Source organism: Crocodylus siamensis, chromosome 7 (genome assembly GCF_052110815.1).
Source record: "Crocodylus siamensis isolate JL-2025a chromosome 7, ASM5211081v1, whole genome shotgun sequence".
In the NCBI taxonomy this organism is placed as follows: Eukaryota; Metazoa; Chordata; order Crocodylia; family Crocodylidae; genus Crocodylus; species Crocodylus siamensis.
Genome location: NC_143401.1, coordinates 64,637,618 through 64,661,122, shown reverse-complemented (window position 1 = coordinate 64,661,122; position 23,505 = coordinate 64,637,618). Strand labels below are relative to the sequence as shown.

At 41.2% G+C, this 23,505-nt stretch overlaps 1 protein-coding gene across 1 annotated transcript; it reads right to left on the bottom strand.

Moving 5' to 3' along the window:
* Positions 1-2,714: 2,714 nt before the first annotated feature.
* On the bottom strand, positions 2,715-21,628 carry LOC149859891 (lysosomal acid lipase/cholesteryl ester hydrolase-like). Its single transcript, XM_090058053.1, has 8 exons — positions 21,395-21,628; positions 19,813-19,927; positions 18,540-18,738; positions 15,299-15,408; positions 14,277-14,413; positions 9,870-9,941; positions 7,244-7,315; positions 2,715-5,142 (listed from the first exon to the last, which is right to left on the bottom strand). Exons 1-8 carry the CDS (start codon positions 21,578-21,580, stop codon positions 4,909-4,911), a joined length of 1,125 nt encoding a protein of 374 aa, XP_089914179.1. The 5' UTR covers positions 21,581-21,628; the 3' UTR covers positions 2,715-4,908.
* Between the last annotated feature and the right edge of the window lie 1,877 nt (positions 21,629-23,505).

Here is a 23,505-nt window from a genome sequence, read left to right as displayed (position 1 = left end):
TGGCTTAAATCCCCTCCCTTTCCTGCTCTCAGTACATAACCCCCTTGTCAACAAGGGGTCAATTTCACCAGGTGGTTTAGGGCATCTGCAATGGGAAACAGAAATGGAAACAAAAAATGTAAGCCACCACTCCAAACTAAGAATACTGCCCCTCCTGGCGCTCGCAAACCAATCCACTGGAAACTGAAATCCTTTATCCCTTCTGGGTCCTGAGGCTGGAGAAAAGGAGGAAGCAAAATAAAAAACGCCCTTTTGGTCCTTATTCCCCAGGGACTCCCTTGTTGCTTCAGGGCACCACTGTGGCCTGCCTAGGAGTCCTGCTTCTTTCCCAGGCAGGGCTAGAATGCCCCTGCAGCCTTGGGGCAAGCCTATCTACTCCTCTGAGCCCTTCCTCTTCTGTTCAGCCTTGCCTATTGCCTGGCCCAAGCATGGGGGTTTTTTATTAGCCTCAGTCCTGCCAGTTGCCTGCCCTTTGGCTGCATCCACTCCCCAGGGCAGAGCAAGTGGCTGTTGCAGCAGCCTTTGCCTCCCGCCACAAAGGCCATGCTTTTAAAAGGCCCTTCCCAGTCCTACTGGTCCCATAGCCTTCCCACAGTAACAGGGCAAGGGTTCCCTGTTACAGTGCCCTACTGAATTTAACATTCTGAGTGATTTCAGTTGGGTAGGATCTATAATATTTATAGCACAATGTGGCTAATTTCCATATCTCTTCTATATAGGTAGATGAAGATAATAAGGAAGACTTCCATGTAAAGTAACTGGTCATTTATCAATAGGACTATTCACAGAATAGAATATAAATGAACATGAGTAGAGGTGTCAGAATCTGACTCATCTAAACTAATAAAGCCTATCTTTATGGAGTGATGATATTGTCAACACTCTTGAAACCACCAAAGGTAATTTAAGACATGGTTAGTGGTGTTCTATCAGTTCCTTGCCTCTTAAAACCACAGAACTTTTTTGAGGCTTCATATTATCTCTCTTTTTTAAACTTACTGTTTTTAAACTTATATTTTATTAAAAAAACCTTTTTCTTAATACCTATGAGGGACAAGACTTCTTAGAGCAATGTATTTTGTTGAACCAACTGCATAATTGGAACAGAGGCAGGCAAACTTTTGAATGAAAGACATTCTTTATCAGGTCTGACCAGCATAAGGGAAGCACAGAATAGTAAAAACCAGTTGTAGGAGGGAAAGGCCAGAAATTGCCAGGGGTAGCAGACAAACATTTAGCAAAAGAAAAGCTGTTATCAAGACCTATAAGAAGGGAGAAGAGTCATTTTCACTTTCCATGTGTGGAAAGTATTCAGGAGTCAGGTACATTTGAGGTGCCATGAAATCAATACTAATGTTAAGTCCTTGATTCTTAGTGTCCAGCCAGCATATGAAGTTTATTTCCCAAGATCACTTTTAAAGGAGTTAGGTAGATTTCCCGTGAGTACAAGGATAGTGAGGGAGTGGTTATTTTATGATAAATGTGATTCTAATAGTCTGTGTTTTAATAATGTCTTTGTCTTTCATGTATTTTTCTGTGATAGTTTATTCTGGTGTGTATTTGCTGTTTAGTTTCACCCGTGTAGTTGCCAGAAGGACATTTGGTGCGTGGGATCAGGTATTTCACATTTTGGGAAAGGCATGCTGAGGCACCATGGATTCTGCTGGTTTTGTTATGGGGGTGTTAACTGTAGTGGCAGTGGAGCTACATTGTCCTGTTAAGCATTACTTGCTAATGCAAGGCTGCATTCCACTTCATGTCTGTTGTGCAGTGGAGAGTTCACTTCTGATGTTGAGTTGGGGAAGGTTAGGGGGTTGTTTGAAAGCCAGGCGTGGACAGGGAAAGATTTTCCAAGTACAGGTCTACTTGCTGTGAAGGACAAAGACGTATTTGCCCCACTACCTTCCCTAGGAGACAACACCTTAAGCTTCCAACTGAGCATTGTTCTCCTTGGACTTATGATAGACTCTCATTGTTGTTCCTTTGGTTCTTTTTTCAGTAGAGGGGAATATAGGCAAGCTAATCCTTCCAACCTAATTATAAAAGGAAACACCTTTTTTCCTGTGTTCTGCTGGTACAGGTGGGAGACTCATGGATTTTAGCTGGGTAGAAGTTATAGAGCTGCTTATAGCTGCTTCTGGTCAGCTCCAAAGTTCATTATTGGCAAAAGGTCCACAGCAGATCTTACACTGAATGAAGATTGCTGTGACAGAATGGAATTCTTCAGTATCCTTTCCTCTACTGACATACACCATTTATTTGTATGGCAGGCATGGAAGATGGATCAAAAATAAGACTTTCCACCTGAAAGAGGGATTTTGGATGTATTATGGCTCATTATAACTACTAAGCAATGCAGAGAAGTGTGGCAGAATGCCAGGCTTGTGATTCCAGCACCGCTTGGGGAGCCATGGGCTTTGCGGAGCGGACGAGCATGCGGCTCGTGGGGCGGGATTGGAGGTAGCTTTATAGCCGCCCTCGATGTTCGCCGAGCTGGCACAAGTAGACGACTTAGAGTAAGTTGTTAGTTTCTTTGTAATAAGTCTATAGGATGTCCGTTGGCTCACGAGGTTCTGGAGCCAGCCCTTGCGTTCCAACTCTGGAACCAGTCCAATGCTAGGTGCGGCTGCCGGCTCCTTAAGTTTCAGAACTGGTCAACGGCTCATTGAGATGGGATGTTAGTAGTAGAAGTTATTACAGAGCAGATATAAGGTAAAACAAAGGTTTTATTCACTCACCTGGCCTCATCCTCTTACGAATAAGAGGGGAGGCCGGCTGGAATGAAGTTGCAGTAAATATAAGTATAGAGAGCGTAGATATGCTGTCTAAGCTACAATGAGAGGCAGTCGAGAAGTGGAGTCTCCGATGTTTCTTCAGTTACAGTATGCCGGATACAAAGGGGGTCTGTTGGTTCATGGGGTTCCAGAGCAAGCCCTTGCATTCTAACACTGGGACCAGTCCAATGCTAGGTGCGACTGCCTGCTCCTTAAGTCCCAGAACTGGTCAACAGCTCATAAATGGGATGTTGAATACAAAACTGTAACACGGTGAGTCGTTGTCGATTGTCGGGTTTTCGAGGCCTTGGTTTTTGCTGGGATACGCCCAGGCAGGGAGGCTGAGAACTGAGGTCTGCAGGGTGATCAGGCCTACAGAATTCTACAGTTGTCGTCTCTGCTGTTTCCTGGTTCTTTGCCTCTTTATAGATGTTGGTTGGACTGCCTCTGTGACACTAACTATGATATAAGCTAAGCATACAGGGATAGGATAGTTTCTTTTACACAATAATTGCTAGGCAAACTTTCTACATAAGTTTCGTTTCTGCAGAAATAACACTTCTAGATAAGAAATGAAATTTACAGAATGCGCATGTGTAGCTTAATGCCAGCAGAGAAAAGTACAAAGCGCTCATTTTGATTAACAGTCAAGACTTCAAGGTTACATAAATGTGAGAGTGCCGCACGGCAGTTATACAGAGAAAAAAAAATAAAACAGTTACAAGAAGGTAGAACTGAAAATTGACATAATGCTATACCATTAAAGCCAATGATAAAACTCCGACTGGTTTTCAGTGTGATTGAAGATCAGACCAGAAACATCTTTACTATGACTTTGGTCTCTTCAATGTTTGCTTTAGAGAAATTCTGGAAAATGAGGTAAGAATGGAAAAAGATAACAGGAACCAAAGCTACTGTTCTAAGAGGGTGGAATGGAAGATTTGACACGAGACCAGAACTAGGGAATATACAATAGAAAAATGTAGCCATTCTGATATTAGGCTGACAGCATATCCAAGACGCCAACAGACCATTCCATCATGATATATTTGTTAGTCCTCAATTGCTAATGGTAATAAAGTATGGGAAATACAAGCCAAGTATTATTGAGACTATATACCCAGAATTCATGACATTAAAAACCCACATGAACCCCACATGATTTTAATCACAAAACATTTTTCAGAGAGGAGGCCTGTAGAAGGCCAGAGGAAATTCTGCAGTATCATAAACATTCTGAAAAAACCATCAAGATAAGAAAAAAAAAAAAGGATACTAACCCAGTATAGGAAAAGTACTATACTTGTAAGCACCAAAGAGTGTAGCAGTGTTTCTGATTACAAGAATAGATGTTGGTTGGTTCTTAGGCCTCAGTATTTAACTATTGCTAATTTGGTGCCTGTTGCTGAGTATTTTTACACCAGAGGTGCTTGTGACAATAAGGCATCTGAATGTTTAGTATGTCTCCTATAACAATGCAATTTAGATGTGAAATATAATAAATACATGGAAACCCAAAAGACATCTTTCAAGATGAATTAGCTTCACAAATATTAGCTGTATTTCCATGATATAGGTATTATTATTCCAATTTTGCAAATAGGAAAGCTGAGGATAATAGGTTGACAGAATTCCCTGAGGCCATAAAGAGAGCCATTTTCAAGCATCACTGCTAATTACCTAGGCTTTCAGCCCTGGCAGTCTCGTTACAAGTTTGTTCAACTTTTCAAAAGCAAAGCAGTAAAAGTAATGCTACTGGCTAGATTGAACGCAATGCTATTAAAATGCTATTAATTATCCAGTGACAAATATAACTGTAGAAATTAATACATTCTGAATTAAGTGATCCTGCACAACATTATATGGATAATGCATGTAGCTGTTTTTATGGCATTACAAGTGATTGCTACAGACATCACCTTACAAGGAGATGCCCTAATAACTTAAATGCACCAGAAAGATGGTGACACACAGGCATGAAAAATAGAAACTAATCACAGGAATTCCAGTTACTGATCTTAAAAAGAAAGAAAGAAAGAAAAGAAAAAATACTACAATGTTATCCCTATTACCAACAGAAAACATACTGGACCCAGTAGATCAAATCTTTTCCTTCAGATCTTGTCATGTGGCTTTAGGGATACTTCTTCATCAGGTCAATGATTTTTGTGTACATACGCTTGGCTGCATCAAGACCCCAAATGAAATCTAGATGTTCCCACTCAGGGAAATACTCATAAAAAACTAGATTAGTAAATCGAGGGAGTATTATGTCTATATCCTTTGGATCTGCCAACAAGTCATGTCCACCACTCCAAACGGCAGTTGGCATTTTCAATTTTTCTATTTCATATGCAGGAGGAGTTGTCTGGAAAAGAGGGGAACAGATTAAAATAGGGAAATCTGGAAAGCCATTGCAATTTTTTAACAAATAAATTGTGAAGTGAAAAAATATTTTCCTCTTCCAAAGCCACTAAAATAAAATAGTAAAAAAAGTAACAATAAAACTTGTCCTCCATCCTCTTTTCATCCTTCCCCGGTACCAGTAATTGGAGGTAATGCCCTTAAGTAAAAACGTATCAATGTCAAAAGATTAGAAGTGTTCACAATACTAGAGTTGTAGATTCTTGGTTCATGTTAAAAATTTTGAATGGAAGCACACTTGTATCACTTCCATGTGCTTTAGAATAATAATCAGATTGTATACGGCTGGGATGCATTGGGTAAAAGACAATCCATTAAATTCTTGTGATCCATGTGCCAATACGTCAGACCCACTCAACAGTTATTGGTATTAAAAATTATGTCTTTTTAGACTCCAGAATTTCTTTTGGGTAGATTTCTAGCTGGTACACATTACCATAGCAAGTCAAAAACTTTCATGACTTCACCTATACAACAGTCTTTTAAGAAAGTAACCTCACAATTATTTCTGATTTATTAGAAATAGGCACAGAAACAGACAAAATGAATGATTGTTTCACAGCACACAAGAACTCCATGACAGCTCCAGAAACAGCACTTTGGCTTCCAGAGTTCAGGGTAAAAACCTGAAACCCAAGACCATTGTCCTACTCTGTGTTTGGAAATTACGTTGAACACAACTCTTGAACTGAATGACTAATGCCTTTATTTTCCCAAAATCTTAGTGGTCAGTTAGTCTCATTACCATGGGAGCCTCAGAATGAAATGGAGACAATTACAAAATGAAATTTTCACTTCCCATTCAGGGAAGCATCATTCCAGGAGCTCACCTGCAGGTATTCCTGTTTGGCTATTGACAAGTTAATACTATGCGTAAACCTCTTAGGATATATTTAAACTGAAAGATGACTTTAACTTCCTCAGCAGCTAACATGAGGAAACATATCAAACTTGTCAACGCTGACTGAACTGTCATGTAAAATTGTTATCTTTTATTGAATAAATGGAAGCCAAATGTCTCAGTATCTGTTTTTCCTTTTTCTGGTTGGCTTTGTACCTACTTGATTCAGGCACTTCTCTACATTCAGAGCCTCTCCCCATTTCATTTGGAACTATCCTCTACATTTTCCTTTTCCAACAAAACCCACCAAAAGTCTACCAGCAACTAACAGATGAGATGTTAAGTCTTCTTTTCTTTGTGATTGCTAGGAGGCCCCAGCAGGCTTACCCAAGAATCATTTGGCAGTAAATATCCACTCACTTGTAACAGTCAATTATGCATCTTAATAACCTTCTACAACTGGACACATCCACGTTAAATGACCCCTTTCACCACAGGGTTCTCAAGAATGACTTCCTCTCAGCCTCTTGATATATGATTTAACTTTTCTATTGTAAAGCAGTGGTGTCCCACCATTTGGGCAGGTGTGCCACAAGTTAGCGCCCTCCCCCTTCCACTTGATCTCCAAGTACCACTCTGATTCATCCCACGCCCCACAGATGTACACGATGGGGTGCAAGAATGGAGGTTAAAGGGCTCCATTTTTTGGCTACAGCTCAGCAGAGCAAAACAGGGACAGGAGGGGACAGGTTAACTATTTCCTGGCCACACAACTGCCATAGTTTTGCATGGCCAGGGAGAAGGCAAAGCTTTGGAATTGGTGGTGACTGAAAGGTCAGAAATGTTTTAAACTGTAACTGCAGGGCTAGGGAAGGATTACATTGTCTCTTGGCAGTGACAGCTGACATCTCTTCTCTCAGGAATGTTTTCTCTAGCTCTGCTCCACCGAGTGCTCTACCCCATGCCTGTCCTTGGGTGTCTCTTTTGACCCAAGGTCACACAACAGCTGCCCGTCCCCTCACAGCATGTGTGCTGTGAGCTGGCCACCCCTATTGTAAAGTACCCTAAAACATTGTCTTGGAGGATGCTTCCTTTATCTTAATATAAATTTAGGTCTCTGGTCCTTTGTTTTTATGTTTCCTTGTTTTATTTTTTTTTTTTACAAAGACCTCAGCATTTTCCAACAAAAAGCGTATCATCCTACCTGATTGTATTTCTCCATGTTCTTTATGTTAGATGCATAGTCATAAGCTTGGAATTGTCTTGCAAAGAATACCTGTTAATTACAACCATTAGTAATTAGACTCAAAAGCAAAAGCTGGATATACTAGGAGATAGAAAGCAGAATGCAGTATCTTTCACCTGTCAAGTCCACTGCACAAAATATTCCTCTAAGCACACCTAAAGTTCCTATTGTTTTGCTGGCAACTATGTATGTTTAGGGCAGGGAGAATATTTGTCTTCTGACTATATTCTGGACTTGGCTGACAGCAGATGGAAATAGCTTCCCATCAGACGCACATTAGGTGCTCTAAAGATGTGGTAATGGTTTCTATTAGTTGCTTATGCACACTCAAGAATCCCTTCTCAATCATCTAAGCCAAGACGATAGAGTGAATAAGCTCCAATGCATCCTGTGTTTAATTGGAGTCAAGCAGCATGTTTTCTTCTACTCATTTTTTTTTTGAATTTGTAACTTCTTATAAAATTAAAATTAGAAAAATATCATAACAACATATCATTTAAAAATAAATTATTCAAATTCATTTGCAGTTAAAACTATTCAACATATAATAATAAAGTATTTTGGCAAACTAAAAACTGTATTGATAACAGTGATTATCATTTAACAATTTAATTCCAGTAGTGCTGGGACCCAGTCCCAAAGAGATATGTGCATGTCAGATGCTGAGCATTACAACACATACCTTTCTGGGGCAGCTCTCACTAGGGGAAGTCCAGAAGTCGAGAAGTTGTGATTACTTATAAACACACTGTCTCAGTAATTAATATTTAAAATTATTATTATAAGTGGTATTTTCACCCAATCTCATTTCCAGCAGCAGAAGTTTAAGTGCCTAAAAGCCTTAATTTGCATTAATTCAGGTATCTAAGTTGTGTTAGAGCAGGGGTGGGCAATTATTTTGGGGGGAAGGCCACTTAATGAGGTTTGATGAGCTGTCGAGTGCCACCGGTAGTCCCACCCTGCCCCGCTCCCTGGCTGCCATCTTGGGACTGGAAGTCCCACCCCTAATCCCTGAACTTTGCCACCAGAAGTCCCTTCCCTTGCCCCTTGAAAAGATTCCTTTTTGGGGCGTGGTTGCGATCTTAGAACCAGAAAAAAACAAATCATAAACTAAAAGTCAAACACCTACTATAACGTATTTTAATTTTATTACAAAACATATTTTTGTCACAGTTTGTGTTTGTGTACTATATATAGAGTTGATTGCATAATAGCTCAAAAATAAATTCTTGGTCTTTTATATTGTGGGGGTGTGTAGTTGGGGGTGTGTGGTGAGAGGGGGTGTATGGTTTGGATGTATGGTGGGGTGTACGTGTATGTATGGTGCAGGGGTGTGTATGGTATGTGAGTGTAGGGTGGCTATCATAGAGGACAGTCCGGTTGTCCTCTGTCCTCTATTGATATGAAACTAGGCACCTTTATGTTCTCTATTTTTCTCTTGAAGAGAAACATAGAGGACATAAGGGTCTCAGGTTTCGTATCAACAGAGGACAGACTAACAGAAAACTGGGGATGTGTGTGTGTATGGCGAGGTGTGGGTTGGAGTATGTGGAGAATTTCTTCAGGTGACATCTTTTATTGGACCAAGTGCATAGTTATGATAGATCTAACTCTGTCCTAACTATATTGCCTCCAGCCTCAAGAAGCATGACATACAAGGAGCAGTTGGAAGAAATGAGTCTTCAGATACTAAAAAGGACAGTGATCAACTGTTCTCTGTGCCCATAAGGGGCAGGAAAAGAAATAATGGCCTAAAATTGCAAGAAGGCAGAGTTAAAGAATATAACAGGGAAAATAATTCTAGCTCTGAAAATAGATAAATGCTTGAACAGATCAGCTTGAGAGATTGTGGGAATCACGACCACTGGATGTTTATTTAAAAAAGTTAGACAAACATTTTTGTGGTATCATTTAGATAGGGGTGATCCTGTCTTGATTAGGGTGTTAAAGCAGATGACTTTCTGAGGTCTTTTACATGATTCTAGAAGATTTATGGATCTGTGTGCTGGATTTTATTACTTAAGTCCTATTGAAAATCTGTCTATAAGCCTCCCCAAGTGCAGAGGCCCTTTTTTGAAACTGGGAAATTGTTGTCTTAGTCCTATTTACTGATACATATTACTTTGTACTAATCTGTATTTCAGCAAAATGACAATCAGTTAAATCTTTTATATCAGTATAGGAAATAAAGGCTATGCCATTCCAAATCTGAAATGTAGTTTCTCAAGAGGTTTTTCAGCTTAAACTGCTCCCAAAGCCTTTTTGTCTATATCAGGACTTTCTTCAGTCTCTTCTAGTTTTTCACCAATTTTCCATTGACTGTCTAATATCTTAAACTTGTAGAGACTATGCTTTATTTCACCAATAGTTTCCAAATCATAATTATCTTAACAAAGGCTTTAACAAATATTGGTCTCTTCTTGGGATACATACATATTAAAATGTAAGATAAATTGGACCAAAGGGTTACACACACACACTCTTACACTCCAACGCTGACTAATTTTAGTATATTAGTTTTATCTACCCTGCATAAAATATGCAGCTGTTAAGGCACTCATCTATTTCAAGTGGTCATTAATACCTGACGCCAATGTAGCAGGTTTTGCACAGATGTTCCAGCAGGTGAATGTGCTACATACATGCTCATGCGACTCTAAAAGGAAAATAGTGATTATCATGAATGTGGAACTTCATTTAATAGTAAGGTTCAAATAAAAATATAGGGGACCTGGATTAAAAAGATAAGGATGCAGTTCTCTTAAAAACAGGGTACCTATGCATATATCACCAAAATAATAGGTTAGCCATTTTGGCCACCAGGGGACATCCAAGGACTTGCTGCTAAAATACATAGTTTCAGCATGTAGTATTTCAAAATTAATATAACAACTAGTGTTTTCAAACCAGCTGCTTGCCTTATCCCAAAACACAATCTCATGGACATGTAAACAATCCTATAAATATAAACATTTCACAAATTCAGATTTACTTTACTTTCCATTTTTTTCACTCCTCAAGGAAAAGAATTGTATTTGTACATATCTAGGAACAGCTATTTAGTGATTTGTGACAATAACTCAGATTCTCCTTACATCTGGCAAACTGAACTGAGAATCACATTTACTCAGTTAGCAAGTCACATTATGAAGTCAGCAAACATCTTACTGCTTGTCTTCACCCGTATAAAAGTCTTATAATGCATATTGCATCCTTCTAGAGATATTTTTCTTGGACCATTTCTATTATGGAATGTTTTAGCTACAAGACATAATACATCAAGGCTTATTTTGTAACTATTTTTTTGAGTAAAAGGAATATTCTGACATATATGTACCACTTGAAAAAAGAAACAGACAAGGTTTTTCAGAGGATAGTTTTCTTAGATCTAGATAAAATTTCAAAATAGCAAAAAGTCACTATAGCTTGCCTTATGATCCATGGCACAATATAGGCCAAGATTTTTAGACGAAAACAAGCTTTCCTTTGGCATATGCATAACATCTTTGAGTTAGATTCAGAGATGCACAAGGTTACCCAACCTGGATGTGGCTTTTCCATAACTTGTGGTTGGATATGGAGTACGCAGATTCTGAGCTTCATTCAACCACTTGTGAGGAAGGCTGGGAGTGATGTGGCAAACACAGGGGTCAAGGTGCAGGGGCAGGCACAGGCATGGAGGCCACAGGGACAGCAAAAGGGCACGTGGCAGGGGACAGGCAGCAATGGAAACAGGCACGGGGGACAAGGGATAGGGGAGAAAGGGGCGGGGACTGCCCCTCAAATCCTTTTTTCCTGCTTTCTCACCACAGCAGTTGGAGGGGCATATTTAGTATGATCTTAGGTTCTATACATGGAGAATTGTAACAATTTTATAACTTGCCATGTAAGTGTAATTACTGGAGGTGGGGAGTACAGGGGGGTTGTCTTCACTTCAAAGGCATTTGGCATTTGGGTAAATACGGGAGGTTTTGCTAGATGAGCTCAATGTGTGTTGTTGTGCATGTATGAGTTAGACTGAGAAAGAGAGCTGGTATAGCAGTAAGAAACATTACTGGCACAAATGTGAGGGACCAGAAAAACAGGGTAACACAATCTGAAAGAAAGTATTGGAATTGTGTTCTTGGCAAAAGTCTGCAGAGAAAACATCTAGAGACTCTATTCTGGAACTGCGAAGAAAGGAATCATGTTCCTTTTACTGTTTGATTTGCACTGTCTTCAAGAAACTAGATGTACTCTGTAAATAAGCAGAAATGTGATTCCAATATTAATGTTTCCTACTAATGGAATCAACCCCTATGAAAGAACAGATTTGGCTAACTGCTCAGGTCAGAAAGGGACAATTTTGCAAAACATTTGTACAGTATGGAGCCATACTAACCAAGGTTTGGGCCCAGAATATGGATGATCCTATCCTTAGTTATAATCTAATCTGATGTTTGTCAAAGCCAGCAGGAGGATCTTATTCCTTCAGAATACCGATGAACTGAACCAAACTTTACCTTATGTATTTCTGCAGACAAATGTATCTGTCTATAAATAATGGATGTAGACGTTGTGTATCTCAGAAATTCCTGTAGTGTTATTGCTTCAAAATACTCTGTTTCAGACTTACCATATTTAGATTTGGAACATTATGGCCAGCCACATAAGAGAGGACCGAGGTACAGAATTTACTCAGGAATGTACACAGGTTTGTAACAGGCTTCTTCAGAAGTTCATATTGTTGAAAAGCTCCCTTGTTACCAAGGAAGAACTGGAAAAAAATCCTCATTGTTTTATTTTTACAACAGTAGAGTACAATAATAAACTTATTTCATATAAGAAAATCACTAATGTGAGATTAAAAAATTCAAAGGTTCATAGATAAGTTTGCTATTCTTTTATTCTTTAGTTGTAGTATTTCCACAAACTCACAGCTATACTATCTTTTTTACATTACCAAGTGGCAGAAACCATCTTCCTGTTTTCCTGGCAATAAAATATTTCAGTGGGTTCTGGCTGTATTTAGAGAATACACGCAATCTCTTCCATTGACACTAAGACTTGTCATACTTTGAGTAATACCTTGAAACATCTTCTCTAAGTTAACAAAAGAAGTCAGTCAAAGAGCAACAGACTGGCATACTTTGGCCATACTTCAGTATTGTCATAAGTTAGCAATTTTTCTAGAAAACAAGATGCCCTACTCTACCCTAACGATGCAGTTAATTCCTATATAGAATTTCCAGGATAAACTTATATTAAACATCAGTAGAAGATAGACATTCATAGCTTTGGGCAACAAAGTTGTAGGGATACTGCAGTGATCCAATGATACCAAGGCTCAGGGGAAACTCAGCTTTTGTTAAGGTGGGGAAATGTATAACTAGAACACCAACTTTGTCTTGTTCTGCCACCGTGGGGTAGGCACAAGTAATGCTCAATAGTGATCACAATCTCACATTAAAACTAATTCTGAAAAGTATGTTTTAAAGCCTTAGAGTGTGCTGAAGCCACTCAGCATTCATAACATTTGTGCCTGGTAAATTATTGAATCCCTTTAACTGTTTTCTATATTACAGTGTATTACCACAAGTTACCAATTGCTACACAAATATTGTATTTATTAAAGTAGTATTTTAAAATATTTTTCCTCAGAAATAGATTTATGTGTAAATTATCAGAGAATATATTTTGTACTTAAAGACTAAGCACAGCATGCTGAGGAGAATATCGTATAATCTTCATTAGGAGTGTGTGAAATGGACCGTATTTGATTTGGATTTGGCCTGAATCAGGGGCAGTGATTCAATCCGTTGATTTGGATCACTGTCCCCGATTCAATTAATCTGAATCTGAAGATTTGATGCTGATTCAGTGAATCAGCAATTCAGACACAGACACAGCTTTAAAAGTTCTTTCTACGTACCTTGAGGTAGCAGTGCAGCTTGTGATCATTGCAATGCTGGGGCGGCTGGAGCATCCCACAGCAGTGCGGGGGGCTCTCCAGCATGCTCGGCAGCAAACCCAGAAGTGGACCGGAAGAACCCAGACCCAGGAGGCACCAATCGCTGAGCCGGGGGAACCCGGGAGGGCCCCCAGCATGCTCCCAGGAGGATCCGGAAGTGCTTCTGGTCCACTTCCGGGTCTGCTGCCAAACATGCTGGTGAGCCCCCTGTGCTTCTGTGGGATGCTGCATCTGCCAGTGTTCATCGCAGTGTTCAAAGCCCCTGCTACCTAGAGGTATGTAAAAAAAAAACCCATAAAAAGCTGTATCTACCTCTGAATCACTGAATCTGTCTGAATCTCTCCAAATTGATTCAGAGAGATTAAAGGGTCCTCTGATTCAATTCAGATTCAGAGATTCAGCCACCTAATTCAGCCAAATCTCCACCGAATTGTATCAGGGACCAAAGCTTCTCACAGCCCTAATTTTCATATGTAACACCTAATTGCACAAAACTCAGCTAACCTATGGAACCAGAGAGGACACTTCCAGGAAATTCCAAAGAGCACCATGAGGATGCCTCTGAAATCCCTTTCAGTATAAGTGTTTTAGTTCTGGCACTGTCTCTTGACAACTCTAAAAGGAGTGTTTGCTAAATGATGGCTGTCTTGAGCTGTTCTTTTCCTTCCTTCCTGCTTTCCAGACAGACCCTTCTGAAGTTAAACCAGTGCAGAAACAGAAAGCCAAAAAGTCCTGTAGCCTGGCCTACCTACATCATTCAAATTGTTATAGCGAGGCTCCAAATTGAAAAGAAATATTTGAATAATAAAATATCTGAGGGATACATTATTAACTGTTTTGAGTTTTTCTCAGAGTCATTAGCTATTGACAGTCCACCCCATGCTTGGCCAACCTCCAGACTAGGATAAGTACGAGAAGCATTCAATGGCCTTGAACTGCTCAAGGACTCCCCCATGTTAGACATAGCTGTAGCTGTCCGTTTAGGTAGAGGCAAAGCAGGTGCAGTCAGAACTGGGAGTCTGGAGTGAAGAAATAACATACCTTGATCAAGGATTCGGGAAGAGTCCCAAGCGTTATCATGGGGCCAGTCGCATAGGTAATTGTGGCTACTGGACCCAATGCAAAAAATACTTTGATTTTTTGAGCCAACTCTGGATTGGTTGAAAATGCTGTAAAACCTGAGAAGATACAAAAGATCTCTTAAGATAGCAAAGCTGAATCTGAAAGATCCCTGGTTTGTTCAAATGCTACACATAATATGAAAATCAAATGTTCATTCAAAATCCCAATTCAGATTACACTTGAAAAAAATTAAATTCCAGATGCTGTTCAGTTGGATTCTGATGGCCAAAAGTAAGCAAATTACTTTATATTTTCAAATCACTTGTTGAGACAGAGGAGTTGGAGTGAAGTTGTGGCTGTGATGGTCTAAGCAATATTGGATTATTATAAATTTAGGAATTAGTCCAATAAAAGACATCAACAAAACAGTCCTTACTTCTTGAATTCATTGGAAGTTTCTTTTAACTTAGATTTTTGGTGCCTTCTGGATTTTTCCCTTAGAGATTCCCAAATCCAGTGCACTACTTTGGGGGTTTTATGCTGCTTAGTTTCCAAAGACCAGTATAGCTTTACAGTCATGTAAAACAATAGTATATATATTTTTGAGGCTTGGACTGAAGAACAGAATATAATTTTCTTCTAGACTAATTCAGACCATATAATGCAACAAATGTTCACATACAAAACTAACAAAGCACTGAACCTAAACTCAAAAGGCATTCAAATATCAAGATAAAAATGAGTTAAGTTCCTTGATGACTTACGATATTCCCTCTATGGCGGTAAGAAGTTTGATAAGATTGATTTTAGTGGCTGTCAATTTATTTTAAAGTGGCAGCATTTTTCCCCATAAAAGCATCAAAATTATGTTCTTCAAACCTCTCAAAAATCAGAAGGCTGGCTTACAATCATAAGATTTTAAGAATAATAATAGGCAATGACAAAGGCCTCCATATATTACTAGAAGATAATGCGCTAGCCTAACATCCACCTTAGCATACCTATAGCTGTCCCTTCTGAATGGCCAACATAGTAGAGCTGCTTCTGTCCAGTTTTTTCCAGGATAAAGTATACTGCTGCTGGAAGATCATATTTACCCATTTCGTCAAAACTATAGGGAGAAAACCCAAAAAACTTATGTGAATAAATTCTAGTACAATTGGCCACAATAGCACACAGATTCCTTAGTTACGTGAAACAGAGACTGGTCGGTCATTATGTCAAGTCATGGGTTCTTTGTCTCCCTTCAAAGATCAAGCATCGCTAGTGTGTTTCAAATGTTTAGCATGTGTATGTGCTGCACCCAGTGGTATAGTGAGACACAAGATCTCTAGATAGATCTCCTAAAGGCTACTAGTTATAAATAGGGGTCTTCCCTATACTGAAGCATATTAGCAACATGACTGGTAGGGGTGGATCAGCCTTAATCTGCAGTTCTGTTTCTGGGCATATTCAGTATTTGGACTCTGCTGAGAGTGACAGAGTTTCAGCACAGCATCCTTCACTTGTCTCTGATAATTGAGCTCAGGGGAACTTTCTTCCTCATTTGCTGCACTGGCATGGACTGACCATCTCACTTCATTCTCTCCATCTCCTATTGCTGTAGCCTTTCAGTTTTTCAGCCTCACCATCCCTGTCCATTGTGCTTTTTACTGCCTTTCACACCTCCATTACCTCTCTCTGCCATACCCCTTCCATTTATCCATAACCCTCCTTTCCTCCTGTAGCCATGCATAGGCCTGTGCAGCATGAGCTATGGGTGACAAACAGCACTATAACTTGAATCAAACATATGCTATCTAAAGCATAACCAAACTGCAGAGAAATCCAAAGCATAACCAAACTGCAGGAAAAATTAACCATCTATAAATAAACAATCTATAAATAGTGGGCTTGGAGCAAGCAACAAATTAGACCTTTCTCAAAGCTCAGAAAAAACCCCAACTCAGCAAGAATCCCCAGGAAAGCAGAGATGGCTGGCCAGCAGACCTGTTCTTCCTGAATCCCAGGCTGCATAACCATTGTCTTTATTAGTACCAATAAATCTTTGCTATTATGTATCCTAATAAATTTGTGACTGGTATGGTCTTACTGATCAATTAATCTTACCCTGGGCTAGGGACAGAAGTTGCATATAAACCAGTTTAAATGATCAGAAACTGGTTTAAATCTGTAACAGAACAGATGTTCAGTGCATTTAAACTGCTTTCAAAATGGCTGAAACTGGTTTAAGATAAACCTGATTGGATGTGGTATCAGATTTAACTGATTTAGGTCAAAGCAGTTTCTGGACCTTCTGTCCCAGATGCCCTCCGGGTTTGAGTTAACTCATAGTCCCTCAGCATCCCAAGATGATTTGCAGTCCTGGGCTGTGCTATCTCCTCCAGTGAGCAGGGTTTGTCCTATCTTTGTGCTCCACACCTGGAATACTGCCATTCCTCCAGGTGGCTGATAAGGCGGTGGAGGGGACAAACCCACCCCTGTGGCCCAGCAGCAGACCCCCAACTGGGTTCTGCTGGGCAGAGGGTGGGGGAGGAAGGAACAAGACTCTCCAGCTGGATGCTGCTGTCCTGGGGAGGTGGAGCTTAGAGCCAGGAGCTGAGAGCCACACCCCCTACTCAGCCTCTGGGCTGGCTGAGGGTGAGGGGCAGGGAGAGAGAAGCCCACACCTGAGCTTGCCTCTGCCCCCAGAGCCAGGAGCCACACCCTCTTCTCAGCCTCCAGTTGGCTGTGGGGGGAGGAGAAGACTGCATTAGGGCTTGGCCTTGCCCCAGAGCTACGAGCCAGGAGCCACACCCCCTTCTCGGACATCCAGCTGGCTGGGAGGAGGGAGAAGCTTGCACTGGAGCTTGGCTCTGTCCTCCCAGAGCCCTGAGCTGGGATGAAGACCCCAGCTACACCCTTTTCTCTGCCTCCAGGTCTACCAAGCAGGGGGCATGCTTCCTGGCTCCGGAGCCAGAGCCTCTGCTGTGGGCTTCTCCATCCCCCTCCTCTCAGCTGGCTTGAAGGTTGAGAAGGGGTATGGCTCCTCGCTCTGGGGGCAGAGCCAAGCCCCTTTGTGGGCTTCTTCCCCCCTGCCTCGCTCACCCAGCCCCCTGTGTAGGGGGCCTGGCTCCTGGCTCCCAGCTCTTGGGGGAGAGAGACAAGCTTTACCACCCTGCCTTCATGGCCCCTCTCCCCTCAGTCGACCTGAAGGCTGTGAAGGGGGCATGGCTAGGGGACTCTAGCCCCGCACCCAGTTCTGTGGGGAGGAGCCGAGCGCTATTGTAAGTTCCCCCCCATCCAGCCTGAAGGCTGATGAGTGGGCATGGTTCCTGGCTCCCAACTCTGGGGGAGGAGCCAAGCCCTTGTAAGAGCTTTCTTCCCCCTCACCCAACCAGCTGGAGGCTGAGAAGGGGGTGCGGCTGGGGGACTCCAGCCCTGCTCTCAGCTTTGGAACAGGAGCTAAGTCCCCTGCTGTGGCTTCCCTTTGCCCCCTTCTCTCAGCCTGCCCTAGGCTGAGAAGGGTGCATGACTCCTGGCTCAGGGGTCGGAGCCAAGCCCAAGTGCAGGCTTCCCTCCTCTGCTGGGAATATGAGAAGGGGGCATGGCTAGGAGACTCTAGCTCTACTCCCAGGTGGGGTGGGTCAGAGTAAACCCCCCAATTCTGCCTTCCCCTTCCTTACTTCCCAGGCTGCTCCTGGCTGGGGGTCTGGTGCTGAGCTGGCAGGATGGGTTCTTTCCTCCCACCCTTTGGTCAGCTGGCCAGGAAGCTGAAGAAGGGGAATGGCTTGGGGAATCAGAGGGCTCCCAGTTCTCCACAGTGGCCAGCAGGCTGGGAAGCATGCTCCAGCACCCCACAGCTATTGTTATGGGCCACTGCCAGGGTCTGGCTGCCTTTTATGTTGAAAAGTGAACATTAGTTTACTTGCTTATCGGTTCAATCTATGCAGATGAAAGAAACCTGCAAAGATGGAATCTGTTCAGCCTTGGGCTTTTCACTGTCTGTATTTAGCGCTAATCACAAGTCCATTCAAAATGTAACACTCCCATAATCCCTTACCAGATTCCAGCCCCAGTGAGTAAGGGGCTTTCCACTTAGGCTTTCATCTCCCTATTTCTGTAGGCCACTTTCATCCTTCAGTCAATACCAGTCTAGGTAGCAGTGAACTAGAAAACTGAAGGTGAAAGGTTCCCCCATCCTGCTATTATTATAAATCTCTCAGAAATGGTCATTTTCAAAATTTCAGTCATTCAGTGTACCTGAACCTCCAGAACTCTTGCTGGCTGGGTTTAAGAGTCTTGTGGTTTGAAGACCAGGTGTTCCCTCTGCTGTTTCCTAACCAAACGTCATAGCCAGCATCTGCTAGGATGAAGCCCAGGCTGTTATTAGGCAGGTTAGAAATCCAGTGGGTTGCATCTCCTAGGAGAGGGTGCTGCAAAAACACCACCGGCCTTTTTCCTGGAAAGGAAGAAGGTTTTATTGGCATTGAGCAATGACTACAGTATAGCTTCAGTCTTCATTCCCAGGTTTGTCCTTCTAGTGCTGAGATTTCCTGCCTTTGTTGCTTCTCCTTCACACCCTGCCTTGTTCTGCCTGCTGGGGTTTTTAATTTTGAGCAAGCCCTGCCCTTAGCTGCAGCCTATCACTCTAGGTAGCTGCTTTCTTTTATGGGAGTTGGCCACCCTGCTACATACATCCCCCATCAAACATGAAGTCTTACTCTTCTGAATTTAACACTCTTCCCTGTTGCCCTTCATAGAAAAAGTCTGCTTTCATATGTGCAGCCCAAGTCCATGGCAGCTGACCTGACCTGATGAAGGATGTCTTGCATTTGAAAGCTTGTGTACTCTATCCCAACTATACAGGTGGTCCAATAAAAGATATCATCCTAAGAAATCCTTCCCTCTTGCATGTGATGCAACATTTTTAAGAAGTGAAGACTTCAATTGATGGCAAGTCACGTAGCTTACATCAAAGCAAGAATTAGAAATGCAAAAAATGATTCCAGGGAACTATGGAACCAGGCCAACCTTACCTGTTTTTAGGATTCAGTAAGGAATCAAAATTCAGGTGTGAATGCAAGTATGTGATATATGTAGGCATCTACCTAAATTTCATGGTGACTTACCAATTTTTGTGGGTTGATCACAACATAAAATTCTCATTCTGTGGTCATACTGATGAAGCCCACCCCTTGGCACTGACTGATGGAGAGTCCCTGGTGGAGGTGAGGGGAAGAGGGGGGGATGAGGGCCCAGCCACCATCTAGACTGTTGGCTGCTCTTCATGCTGCCTTGCAAGCAAGCGCCTTTCCCTCCCAGCAGCAAGGTCTGCTAGCTCCCAGCGTTTTTCTTTTTGTTCTTTTTTTTTTTAATTTCATGGATTTTATAGACAATCCCAGATTTCGTGATTTCCACGGAATCCAGGAAGCTGCAAATGAAGTAGATCCCTAGATATCTGAAGCTGTGCATACATAAGTGCAAGCCCAAATTCATCCCATCAAAGCTTTCTTCCTTCAGACAAAAATCTCACCTTTGTTCCCACTGTTCTTTCCACCAGGAATTCTGTTAATACTAAGGATATAACCATCTTCCGTCACAACTTCATGCTCCTCACCAGGGTATCCATGATACCTAATAATTTCACTCTGCAGGAAGCCAAATGAAGGCCAGGTTAGATAAATCTAGTTTTCACATTGTCTGAATTGTTAGGCAAGGATCCTAGTCGACAGGTTTAGGCAAACTGCTCCTCAGTGTAAAATCTGAGGAAAGCCAGAAAGAAGAAGGCACTTTTGCACTCATCTGTTCTGTGAAGCTGCAGGCCTCTGATTCAAATGCTTGGTGTTCTAACTTACAGGTTCTGGAAACTATCACATAATAATCACTACAGCATATAGCCATGACTATGCCTCCTCCTCTTCAGCCAAGACCTGACAAATGTTATAACTCAGGGGTCAGGAAAGGAAGGGGCTGAAAAATTCCCTATTATCAGCATTTTTTCAATCTAATCTTAATCTCAAGTAATGCCATCATAGTTGCATGTATGGAGTATATGCTGATAAACTCTATCATCAAGGTAGTCAATAATACTATGAGATACTTAGTAGCCAGTTTCTTTTAAAAGATACACCTAAACTACTGTTAAAAAACTTCCTCTTCAATATAAAGATACCGTTTTAATCAGGTAGTAGGTGTGCAGAAGCTAATCATAGCCCTCTCCCTAACAAAAGAAGTAAGAACTATTTGCCCCAGATACTAGGAAGTGTATCTTTAAGTGACTATGATTGAGGAGGCTTCCTTAAAACAACTTCAAAACAACATGAGCTGAGACAACAGTTGATCATAAAACGACTGATTACTCAGCCTAACATATTTACAGAGCTCCTGCTTTCCCTAGGAAGAATTAAGAAACAATTCAGAGAGCAGCATAATAGGCAGAATAGCTGCATAGTAGGAAACCTCCTTTCTAGGAGAGAAGTCTCTGCTTAGCTGAGAAGCCATGTTGTTGGTACACAGGAAGAGTTTAAATAACTCTAGACTTGAAAATGCTGTCCAACAACTCTATTAGGAAAATATGTCTGTTTGGCAATTAAAATCTTTCTGGCAAAGTGTAAATGCCCTACTAAGCCAAGTGCAACAGGCAACTTAGGGTTCATTATTTAATCCCCTTCTCAATCCTTTGGCCTATGGCTTAAAATACTGTTTGCTGATAAGCATAGCAGAACTCCTATTGATTTCATACTTTAGGTGCTATGTCAATAGTCTCATAGAGCTGGGGATAGTATTCAGTAATCCCAGCTTCCAAAGCAACTTCCAAAGGCAAGATTCTAGGACTGTTTGACTAGCACCAAAAAAGTACTTTTTACATGGTGTACTATATGGAAGGCATAACTACTATCTGCACAATTGTAGCTGGTATTTGTTGTGATATAAACTCTAGTAAAGTTAATTTGGTGTGTCTGTTCAGAAACACAGAGTGAAAATGCAGGACCACGGGATTTATTAAAAGGTATCTCCCCTAAGCCATCCAGAGCTGTTCACTCTAAAAAAATATAGAACTATTAATAATTGGGAACATCCTGTAAAAAATAGAAGGAGAAAATTTCATCACTTACAACATTCATAAAACATTCTGGATCCAACCTGTTTCTTTTAAAAATGTCTTCTGAATTCATAGAGGTTGATTTTCGAAATTCTTCAGAAAATAAAATTCCTTGGAACCAAACTAACGTTGTGACTGTCCACATCCTGGGCCTGTGTGAAGCAAGGATTATCTCTGTAATTAAGAATGCTATGAGCATATATTGTGTAGTCCTGCTTTATACAAGTGCTGTTACTTCATTTTATAACAACAAAGGACAAGGAGTCCAGAGAAAGGAAACAAAGGAGTCCAGACATCTTTCTGCTTCCTTGACATCAGATAGAAATGAACAACGGCATGCAGAACCATAGCTTGAGCTGAGGCATGGTAAAAGGGATATGATGTTCAAGAAGTACAGAGTTCACTTTGGGAAAGTGGCAATACCTATGATTATATCCTTGCCTAGAGTACTTAGATTGTCAGGGTGATGAGCAGTGTGACTCCTGCTTACAGTCCTAGACACCAAAGTAGTAAAAAGGATTGCAAAGAATTTTTTTCATCTTGCTTTAAAGCACTGTCCCTTCCTCTGAGAATGGGCCCAACATACTCATAGTAATGCATGCCTTTGTCAAAGAAGTCTATGCAATATGTTGTGTGAACTGAATGTAATGCACTGTAATGCATGACAGCAGGGGGAGCAGCTCTGCTTGCTGGATTTGGACTTCAACTCTCAGGAGTCCCCAGGGGGAACAGACTTGCAGAACTGTGCTGACTGCATGTAGACTATAACCTCCAGAGACAGTAGGGGCAGGGAGATAAAGGGAGAGGAAGCAGGAACTGCAGCAGGGTGTGGGACTCAGCAGCAGAGCATGGAATGCAGCAGCAGAGTGAAACACGGCTAGACATCCTGGAGGAGTGACAGAGCTGGGACTGCAGACTGTAGCCGCAGGACTCAGAGGAAGAAGTGTGTGCTGATGGCAATTGAACACTCAGAATCAGAGGCTGGTCTGCAGTACCTCCAAGGTGTGGGAGGGTTTAAGGTTTCATGAGTGTATATGCCATAGCAGTAGTTCTTACCACCTGTTCTTGAGAGAATTCACCACAGTATTACTGCTTATTACCTGTTAATGTATATACCTTAACATTAATGTTTATTTACCTGTGGCTGTTCCTTTCTTCTTAGCACATTGCTTTGTGACACTAACTCCTAGCATTTTCTACATAAAAATGGGAGCTTTCCTTTTCAGCTTCCTGTGCCAGTTCCTGGGGTTTGATACAACAAAAGCAATTCTTTTCAAGCTTATTTCACTTGCAGATCCTTCAAAAAAATTGAATGGAGGTGCAGACACCATTGAATTGTAAGTGTGGGTACTAACATACTTTTGATTGATCATACTTATCTTTCAAGGACCCTTTAGACAAATCTGCAGATCCCCAGGTGTCCACAGACTACAGGATGAAAACCACTGAGCTTGACTATCCAATCATTCTTTCTTGGGCTGACAGATCACAGAGAAGCTTTCTTATGCATGAGTGATACTAATAAAAATGGTACATAAACACCAAGATGAAACAAACAACAGACTCACGTTGAAATCCATGAGTTACTTTTCAGAGAACCCACCGAGCAAGAACATCTCTATTATCAAGAACATCATCCTTTGCATGTCTCAGAAATGATCTTTAACAGTAAGGCTAAAACGTGGTTATAACTAAATTTATTCTTTCTGGCAGATATCAGATTGGAAGACCAGATTGGCAGAGTACACTATAGTAGTAAAATAAAAAACCCCCCAGGATTTGTCTCCTAAATCAGCAGCCTCAAGTGAAGACAATACATGTCATCATATACCACAATGACTTGTGAATTGTTGCTACTCCCAGCTTATTAATACAGATTGTTGCATCAGGGCTTATTATAGTTTGAGATTGTTAAAGTCCCTTCAATCTTTCCTAGAATACTCTTAAAGGATTAGCCTGTGACATTTACTATTTTTTGCATAATGGTTTGAAAATCATTTTCAAAACTGGAATTGTTGATCAATACAATTTTTTGGAGAAGATTTTCCTATTGGTCAAAAAGGCATTTTCCACTGATAAAAGAATAGAAGGAGAATGTTTGACCTGCTCTCACATCCAACAGTT